Here is a 9741-nt window from a genome sequence, read left to right on the forward strand (position 1 = left end):
GTTCCTCCAATCTTAACTATTGCTCGAGTGACCTCCGTTCCTCTTCTAATTAGCAGTAGTACGTTCCCCTCCCCTGTGTTGAAAACATCCAAATTCAAACCCTTTATACATTTCTTTGGATTGTGGATGGATATGCTAACAACTAGAAATTGGATAATTTGATTTTGTTTCAGTAATGATTTCATTGTTTTCGTGTCAACCCGTTAATCAAGATTTGAAAATTCATGATACATATATAGATATAGTGGATTTAATGAAGTTAACGTCTTAATTTTCTTGTTCTTTCAGCTTTTTACACAAACAATCTGGTTAGGAAATATATATGTGTGTGTGTGTGTGTGTGTACTGTTCACGAGTCGAGCCAGGGTGGGTTCGAGCTCGAGCTCGAAAGTAAATTAGGCAGCTCGGCTTGGCTCAAGCTCGATCTTGAAGTCAAACGAGCCTAAGATCGAGCCAACGAGCCGAGCCACGCTGGGTCGAGCTAGGCTCAAGTCGTATCAAATCAAGTTTTTTTTAGCTAGTTTTATTCGAGCCTTTATCGAGCGAGCTACAAGCCGCGAGCCTTTTGAACAACATATACAATCTTAGTAAAACCGCAAGCAATAGGTAAAAATACACACACAAAAAAAAGAGTTAAAATGGGTAAATAAGCGGTTTAAAGTTTTAGTTACATTAAGGGTAAAATAGTCATTATATAAACTATTTCTAATAAAATAAATCAAAAGGGGAAGTTTTCCATTTTTAAAGTTAAGGAGGGGTAAATATGCATTTAATAAGTTAGGGAGGTGGAAATATGCAATTATCTCTTTAAAATTTTGCTGTCAATTCATGTGAACTTATACAGAGATTCATTGCTAAAATGTTTACAACTAAGTGTTACTGTACTTAAGGCTATCTTTCGTATACAGATTTACAAAGTTATGGCAACGTCCGATGATCAAGTGGAAGGTGAAGAAGCTGAATATGTTATTCTGGACTTGGATGCAGTTTCTGAGCAAATTCACATTCCGCCTAATGCTCCTTACGTTCTCTCTGTACGCATGCCAAACTTTCGTAATTAGTAAATGTTAAAAATGTCTCATTTCGGTTAGTTTCTGTATCTTTTGAACTTTTGATGACTTGTTTTGTTTTAATGTAGGGCTTGGACACATTAAACCCAATTCTAATTATTGATGACAAAATAAAGCTGGTAATAAATCACTTCATATGCACATATTTTTTAGTCTGCTAGACGTATATTACTTTACGTGTTGATTATGGATTTTGCAGATTGGCGAGTACGAGGAAACTGTCGGGACATGCATTGTTTTTAGTGAAAATGGTTAGTTGAATCCTTAAAAAAACCAAAACCTTTGTGTCTGTGCACTGTGCAGTGTACAGAGGTTATGGTTTTGAATTATACGTTCAACCTGTTAACTTTATGTTTTGAAATGTAACTGATTAAATAAATGTCGGTTGCAGATGCTCCTGCTGAGGTCCATGAAGAAAGAGGACCATCTGGAGCAAATCTTATTTCCGGGAAATCTATAATCAATCCAAATCAGGTTCCTAAGAAGCAAGTCAAACCTGTTTGTCAACTTCAAAAGATTCTCAGGTTTAAGTTGTTATCAGATGGTCAAACCGAGTCAACAGTTGAACAGAGTAGCATGGAACCAGTGTAGTCCAAGCAAAGAAAGGTTCTAGTCGTGTCAATCTTATTAGAGGTGACAATATAATCTGTTTTGTTTGATATAGGTTTGATGATACGGGTATTTACTATTGTCTAATAGATGCAATGTTAACACTTAGTTAAGCAAAACTTGTTTTCTTCCTCTGCACTTGTTTTAGAGGGTATGATGGCAATGTTGTAAGTTTTTATCTATCATTTGCTATTGATACCAAAGATACAGCCAAATGGAAATATAAGTTTATTGAGCAAAGTTAAGGCCAAAATTCAATATTAGAACTGATTTAGTGAAAACTTAAATACAAAGTTAAGGCCAAAATCCAACTTTATTCAAGTCCAAACGTAATCCGTAAGACCGTAACCAGCACCCATAAGCGAACCAAATCGAACCCATACGTAAAACCGAAACCGATCGATTTCATGAAACCAAAAGACCCAAATTTCAGTTTGGTTCAGTTAGTCCAAACTAATTCAGATTGACTTGTACACACCCCTTGTTCTAGAGGTCAACTAAGCTATAGCTCATCAGGAATATTATTATGGATAACACCAGTAGAGTTTGTATAGATATTTAATTATTAACATATCCATCACATTTATAAAATAAATTAAATATGTAACTCTTTCTATGCTAAATTTTGACTAAAACATATATAAAATAAATTAAATATGTAACTCTTTCTATGCTAAATTTTGACTAAAACATATGTCATGACAAATGCACTTTTGGATTCATTCATACAATTATTATGTCTTAATAAAGTTAATATAACGACACTTTTGATAAAGTTAGCACTATTATTTTTATTGGTCTTAATAGTGGTTTCTTTTTTGTTTATTAAATGTTATATGAATCAAGTGTCCATCCTATAATCATAATTAATCATACCAAGTAAAAATCTCGCTAATTATAATATAGACGCTGTCGTGTCATATGCACGAGGTTCTACAGATCGTCAAATGGTTTGCTGATCAGTTTATTCATGTTCACATGTAACACGAGATTGTGCGAATCCTTGCAACTTGGGATAAGATGATAGATTTTTCACGTGAAATAGTCCTCTTGTTGCCCCACAATATATAAAATACATGCATACCACCAAAATCATACACTCATTCACCACCCAATGGAATCCACAACTCCATGGCTAGAGATCCTCGGAAGCAAGAACTGGGAAGGCCTTCTTGACCCATTAGACATCACTCTCCGAACACTCATCCTCCGTTGCGGCGACTTCTGCCAAGCCACCTATGACGCCTTCAACAACGACAACAACTCCAAGTACGCGAGCAGCAGCCGTTATGGCAAGAAGTCATTTTTCCACAAAGTCATGCTGCAGCCATCCCCTTCGGATTACCAAGTCGCCTCCTTCATCTACGCCACGGCTAAACTCTTGGTCCCGGGAGTCATGGGACAGGGAGAGTAACTGGATTGGGTACATAGCGATCACAAGCGATGAGGTTAGTAAAAAGTTAGGCCGAAGGGAGATTTACATCGCGTGGAGGGGAACTAGTCGGGATTTGGAGTGGATTGATGTGTTGGGAGCTGATGCCGAGTCTGCTGGACCACTGTTACGACAGAAAGCGTATACTAAGGGTGAGCACGGGTCGGGTAATTCGGTCATCAAAAAACCATAACTAATTGAGTTTGGTCAATCGGTTATTGGCAGTTAATTCGGTTCGGTTCCGTTCGGTTCATTAACCGCTAAAGCAAAACTTTTGACATGAGCTAAAACTATTTAAACTTTTGTTAGAAACCAAATGAACTACAAAAATATTAAAACTACATTAGTTTATATATAGTTGGTGTAGTTTAGTTAATTCAGTTAGTTTACATCATACATTAAAATCATAACTGAACCACAATTTTCAGTTATTCAGTTATGACTTAACCGAACCATCGGTTAATTCGGTTATATGCTCTAACGTATACTCTATACGCGAAACAGCTACTGAAACTGGCGATGCTGGTAGCAGCAGCAACGATAGCGATGACGAAGACACGCCAAAAGTTATGCGTGGTTGGTTAACGATCTACGTTTCAGACGATCCAAACTCGTCTTTCACTAAAGCAAGCGCGAGAACACAAGTTTTAACGACTATCAGACAGTTGGTGAGCAAGTACGAAACCGAAGAAGTCAGCATAGTCATCACCGGGCACAGCCTGGGTGCGAGTTTATCAATCGTATCCGCCTTTGATCTAGCCGAAAACGGCATCACAGTACCCATTGCAGCTTTTGTTTTCGGGTCACCACAAATAGGCAACAAAGCATTCAATGACCGTTTGAATCAATTTCCTAATGTCAAGGTCCTACACATTAGAAACAAGATTGACCTCATTCCGCTTTACCCGAGCCGGTTGTTAGGATACGTGGACTCCGGGGTACCGTTTGAAATCGATACGAGGAAATCGGTTGTTAGGATACGGCGACTGGCATAACTTGCAGGGAATGCTGCATGTTGTGGCGGGTTGGAACGGGGCGGACGGGGAGTTCGAGTTGAAGGTGCCGAGGAGTTTGGCGTTGGTTAATAAGTCGAGCGAGTTTTTGAAGGAGGAGTATTTGGTACCGGGTTCATGGTGGATTGAAAAGAACAAAGGTATGGTTCTGAATGCAAATGGTGAGTGGGTTTTGGACCCACCTGATGCGGAAGACATTCCGGTTCCAGAACCAGATGAACTGGATATTCCGGTTCTGGAACCGGTAGCAGCCCTTCCGGTTACAGAAGTTGCGGTTGTAAATCGTCCTAACCGTTGGTGTTCAATATTGTAATTTGATTTGTATTTGTGGTATGATTTGTAGTTTGTTCAATAAGCAATTTGTTTTGTAGCAAACATGTTTGATGTTGTGATAGTCAACCACCATTGGGGTGTAAACGAGTCGAGCTGAATTGTTGGTGAGCTACTTGTTAATGTACCAAATGTTTGATGATCGTTTATGCGTGTCTTGTGCTTGAACGGTTGAGTTTACTAGCTATATCATGTTCTTAAAGAGACGACCTCAACAATCTGTAAAGTGTATTTGTGTCTAGGTGTGTTTACACGTCGAGCGCACCACTAATCGGGAGCTCAGGCCGCTCAGTTTTTTGAAGGTCATATATACAAATGCTTCAACTTTCATTGTTAGCAATTTACACAATTAGTTTTTTAAAGGTCTAATTATATTAATGATAAACAGGTCTAATAGTGTATTGTTTATTTTAAAATTGATATATTTATTGTTTATTTTATGTCGATTATTTATTAAATATTGTATTTTCACGAATTACATGTGCTTTACACGCGACTCAAACTAGTATATTATGTTTGTTTTACTAAAATATGAGTATTATTCCAAAATTTAATCACCATGGCAGGATTACAAATGACCTGGGGATGGGATGCTTATTGGAGAGAGGCGGTACCACCACAGTATTGGCGGGAACATCGTAGCGTACTTTAGGTGCTAAAATCTCAGACCGAATCAGGCTTAAACGAACTAGAGCCTATATTATAGCTCATTCGTGAACGAGCTTGAGTTCAACCTATTTTAGCTAAACAAGTTGATATCGGGCTTAGTTCGTTTTCACGTTTAACCATAACCGCTTCAGCTAATCTTTGTAACAATGATACAAACATGAAATGTTAATCAAATCATAAAACTGGTAAAGGGGATAAGGCTTCAGTACATAGACCATTCACATTACATAAGTACCAAAAAACAACCAAACATTAAGTTTAACATTACATTCAAAATAAAAAGAAAGAATACAAATACAAGCACAAACACAAACACACAACAACACACAAAACAGCTTTCCTAGAATCTATTTCAAAGAATATGTTTTACTGCTAGTAGGGTATTTTATCCTTCAGGTACATTAATATAGCTTTGGTTCCACGATCAAGAATCGTCCTTCGGATGCTGCAAAAACAGTAAAAAGTAAAGATAATCATTCTTCATATGCGCAAAAACAGTAAAAAGTTGGCACCGATCAAGCAGAGATATATAAGATCATACCTTCTCAAAGGATTCCCGTCAAGTTGCAGCACTTGAAGAGTAGGTTCTAGTAAACCCTGCAAAAACCAACTTCCAACATTAGGACACGTCTGCTAAAAATCCAGCGGATTTTGTGCGCAGATTATAAATCTCTGAACCAGAAAAGAGTGGCATAACTCATAATGAGCCAAGCAGATATAATTTCATGCATACATAACAAATTAAGGTTTAAGAACCTTGAAAAACAAAAAAAAGGTTCTGTACACACCAGTTCAGGAGGAAGCGTGCTGATGTTATTGTCTGAAAGGCGAAGCTCCTGAAGAGACGTAGCATTTTTTAAACCCTGCAACAAATATTAATTAATAACATACTCTAAATTAAACGAATCTGGCTCGTAACTTTAACCAGGAAGAATGTTACCTCGGGAACCAACTGTAGGGAATTTTGACACATATCAAGAATCCTTAAATTAGGCAAACTTATTATATCCGCTCTGATCTCAGAAATCTGCATCCTCCTGTTCGATAAAAGTAAAGGTTCACGAGTTACAAAGTCATTCTGACCAAAAAGCAATTATTTTTAACAAAATCACCTTGAATATAGTTCCTGCAACTGGATCAAAGAAGAAAATGCAGGATTTTCCGGTAAACAGCCTGCATTGCCACTGAGATCCAGAATCTGAAGCTTGGAAGCAGTTTGAAATCCATCTAATGGAATCTAAATATGATGAATATTATAATCAGATACTGTTTGCTTAATATTCTTTATTAACAACAATATTAAAATCTAAATTTATTTACCTTTCTAAGTGGATTATTGTCAAGCTTCAAACACACAAGCTTATGAAGTGACTCCAATATTGCACTTGGCCATTCTTTAATCTTGTTTCTTGATAAAATCAAAGTCTGCAAGCAGTTAAGAAGCATGATCATGAATATAGTACCAACACTTTTTAAAAGATGCCAAATTTTATAAATATCACCTCAATGGAAGCACAGGAAGAAAGTTGAATGGGTAAATCCTCAATCAAGTTGTTTGAAAGATCAACTTTTGTAATATCACTTGTCTCCCATACTTGTGGTGGAACAACACTCCAACTGTGTCCTCCTAGACAAAGTTCCTAACAAGTAAACATAGTAGTAACATATGATTATCAACTCAATATAGTTATCAATCAATCAATATAGTGAACAAGATTAAACCTTAGAACCAAGAGATAACCGTGAGGCTCTAGCAATAACTTGTTCTTTACTCTCAGATGTTCCACTCTCTGCAATATAATATTATCTCAGCTCACGCAACATGTTAATGAAAATATTTGTATCAACAATGCATACCTTCTTCAGCTGGAAGTCTACTTCTAAGAAACCTTAATAATGCAGGAGTAGGTCCTGTCACCAGTGAGCTGATAAAGAAAAGCAAGAAACTTGTTAAATTTAGCTTCCTTCGTAAACATATTAAACAAACGAAGACACGGTTTAACTGTTCAAACCTTCTAAGAGTCCTTATAGGATTGCCAGTGAGAACAAGCTTCCTCAAAGTTGTCATCAAGCCTAGGTGATAATAGCATTTACAAACATTACAACTGAATAGCGTTTATATAATGAATAATGTTTGTATATGAATAATATGCTAACCTTACCGATCTCAGGGGGAAGCCCAGATAATGAATTATTGGATAAATCCAAAACTGAAAGCTTTAATTTGCATGCCTCCACTGGATACACTTTTAACTATAACAAATTCTCAAAAAAAAAAAAAAACATTAAACACTGGAAAATTCATTGATTAAAATAGAAATAGACTATGATGTTTCTACCTTGTTTGAATGAAGATCAAACGACCCTAGATTTATAAGTTCTCCAATTTCTGTTGGTAATGATGTCAGTAAGTTATTCCTACATATTTAAAGAATGTCAAATGCAAGTCTAAACATCAGAAGAAACAAGTTTTCAACTTTTTATTCACAAGAATAGAAAAATACCCCATATAGAGTTCTGCCAATAAAGTGCAACCCTTAATTGATGATGGAATCGATGCAAGTTCTGCACCGGAATGACATGGAAAATGTATCACCAAATATAGATATAAAGTATGAACATTTAAGGCAAAAAGGAACCTAAAATACTTACTGTTTTGATGCAAGTCAAGGCGAATGAGACGTGAAAGACTTCCAATACTCTCTGGGATACCACCGAGTGCATTTTTTGCTGCATCATTAAAGACATGATTACAAATTAAAGGATTATTAACAACCAAATGAGCTAAAACATCCATATAAAACATGTGACTTGCCTGCATTAAGTTCAGTGAGAAAAGTCCATGATGTAACCAGTTTCTCAGATAGCATTGTCAGCTTATTTCCCTAAAACAACAAATGCTTTATACCTGTCAGAACCAAAAATATGAAGAAACAATATCCACATTTTGAGATACCTCTACATTCAACTTTGACATTTTTGAGCAATTGGATAGATCTTCTGGCAAACTGGTGAGGCGGTTGTTTGCTGCCTATAAGAAACCACAATTTGCAGCATAATTTAGTACATCAATCATAATTCATAATCACAAACCTTAAAAACATATTGCATTATACAGCCAAACAAACCTTGAGATCTGATAAATCTACACAGTTTCCAAGAGAGCAAGGAAGATCCTTTATTTGGTTACCGGAACAATCAAACCTATAAAATCACGTGTTCATCAAAACATTCAACTTATATTCATAATTTCATACAAATTTACAATCAAAAGTAACTAAAAAAACCTACTTTATCAAAGCAGTCGCCGATCCAACTTCTTCAGGCATCTCACATAACAAATTATTAGACACATCTAATGCCTTAAGTGCTTTGAGCCTGCCGATGAATATATTAATGAATAAGATACACTATAACCAAATAAAGATAAACGATTTCAATTAATAGGCTTTAAACAATTTAAAGTATCTTACTCTCCTATAGCAGTGGGAAGATGAGAAAGCTTATTGTGACTAATATTCAACACTGACAACAAAGGTAAGTTTCTTAGTCTTCCTTTAGCAATTGAATCTCGTTATGGGCCAATATGAGCTTTTGCAGCTCAACTGCCTCCCACCAGTTTTCACCTTCACCAACTGCATCCAAACTTTTGTACACCTCATCTGGCACTTCCCTGATACAGAAAACATGTCACGCAATTAGTGCCCGTAAACCAACTAAAGTTCGTCCGTTTAATTAATGAACCCCATGAACAAGGAATTTCACTCAATTAACTAAACGAACGAACATACACAGAGGCCATGTTCCTTCATTAATGTTCATGAATATCCGATAATGTGTTCCTTATGTTTGCTCATTAAAGGTTTTTAATGAATTTGCTAATCTTACCATATAGATTTAATCAAACCTATTAACTATGAATATGAATGTTATAATAAACGCCAACACGAACTTGGTAGCTAAACTGAACCGTTGATACCAATCATTCTCGGTTAGCCAAATCAAATAAAACATTGTTTGTGTTTGTGAACAGTTGACAAACAAGTTCATTTCTTAATAAACGAACGCGTACAAGAAATTTCGTCTCGTGAACCGTTCGCTATCAAGACCTTGTTTCATTCGATTTGTTTACAGCGTTACATGCAATCGATCAAAGATCGAAGAAATTACAATTTCCTAAGTAACAGCAGCTGTGAATAATTGAATTAATAGCTAGATCTTGGTGAGTTAGTGTTTTAAAAATATGAATGTGTTATTAGAAAAGTAATTACTTGAGAGATCGATTTGAAAGATTGAGAGAGCCAGACGCTCTGGCGGCCTTTTGCATCCGATCCATTGATCTATCTCTTCTCTCTCTGGATTACTTTACTCCCATCAGATTAATATTATTATCAACATCGATTTAAAGATGATGCATTCATTTTATTTGAATTGAGTATCTCCCTTTCGTTTGAAAATTGACGATAATGAAAGAAGATTACCCAAACAAACACTTGGTAAATTGCGTTTGTACCTATTTTCATATTTGTGTCATCTATACTTGAGAAAATTACGATTTGCCTCCCTGACTAAAATCACCGGGGGCATCATAAGACCCTGAAAACTAAATTGCGCTTGT

General features: G+C 36.2%; 1 protein-coding gene and 2 pseudogenes across 4 annotated transcripts; 2 read left to right on the forward strand and 1 right to left on the reverse strand.

The window, feature by feature from the left end:
* Nucleotides 1-870: 870 nt before the first annotated feature.
* On the forward strand, nucleotides 871-1864 carry LOC143601137 (uncharacterized). Of its 2 annotated transcripts, XM_077078627.1 has the most exons (5): nucleotides 871-1034; nucleotides 1139-1189; nucleotides 1270-1321; nucleotides 1462-1676; nucleotides 1735-1857. In XM_077078627.1, the coding sequence occupies exons 1-4, from the start codon at nucleotides 921-923 to the stop codon at nucleotides 1659-1661; spliced, it is 417 nt and encodes a 138-aa protein (XP_076934742.1). In that variant the 5' UTR covers nucleotides 871-920; the 3' UTR covers nucleotides 1662-1676; nucleotides 1735-1857. The 2 variants fall into 2 exon arrangements, with proteins under 2 accessions (XP_076934742.1, XP_076934741.1); XM_077078626.1 differs by having other exon boundaries at nucleotides 873-1034; nucleotides 1462-1864.
* An 824-nt stretch (nucleotides 1865-2688) lies between these two features.
* Nucleotides 2689-4596, forward strand: LOC143601143 (phospholipase A1-IIdelta-like; annotated as a pseudogene). Its single transcript, XR_013147603.1, has 2 exons — nucleotides 2689-3263; nucleotides 3616-4596. The product of XR_013147603.1 is annotated as a phospholipase A1-IIdelta-like (transcript).
* A 784-nt stretch (nucleotides 4597-5380) lies between these two features.
* Nucleotides 5381-9459, reverse strand: LOC143601139 (plant intracellular Ras-group-related LRR protein 6-like; annotated as a pseudogene). Its single transcript, XR_013147601.1, has 20 exons — nucleotides 9395-9459; nucleotides 8597-8796; nucleotides 8415-8501; nucleotides 8252-8327; nucleotides 8080-8154; nucleotides 7939-8008; nucleotides 7776-7853; nucleotides 7628-7688; nucleotides 7463-7541; nucleotides 7286-7376; nucleotides 7136-7196; nucleotides 6981-7048; nucleotides 6846-6913; nucleotides 6626-6763; nucleotides 6444-6548; nucleotides 6236-6360; nucleotides 6064-6160; nucleotides 5912-5986; nucleotides 5665-5720; nucleotides 5381-5568 (listed from the first exon to the last, which is right to left on the reverse strand). The product of XR_013147601.1 is annotated as a plant intracellular Ras-group-related LRR protein 6-like (transcript).
* Nucleotides 9460-9741: the final 282 nt, after the last annotated feature.

This window comes from Bidens hawaiensis, unplaced genomic scaffold (assembly GCF_021521415.1).
Source record: "Bidens hawaiensis isolate Kalapana, Puna unplaced genomic scaffold, B.hawaiensis_p1.1 tig00055738_1, whole genome shotgun sequence".
NCBI lineage: Eukaryota > Viridiplantae > Streptophyta > Magnoliopsida > Asterales > Asteraceae > Bidens > Bidens hawaiensis.

What these genes read in the sequence shown, in the direction of transcription:
- LOC143601137 (XM_077078627.1), top strand. Translation starts at nt 921, where the DNA reads ATGGCAACGTCCGATGATCAAGTGGAAGGTGAAGAAGCTGAATATGTT. An exon ending in ATGCTCCTTACGTTCTCTCT is followed by an intron (nt 1,035 to 1,138) that starts GTACGCATGCCA and finishes GTTTTAATGTAG; the next exon opens with GGCTTGGACACATTAAACCC. An exon ending in CATTGTTTTTAGTGAAAATG is followed by an intron (nt 1,322 to 1,461) that starts GTTAGTTGAATC and finishes TGTCGGTTGCAG; the next exon opens with ATGCTCCTGCTGAGGTCCAT.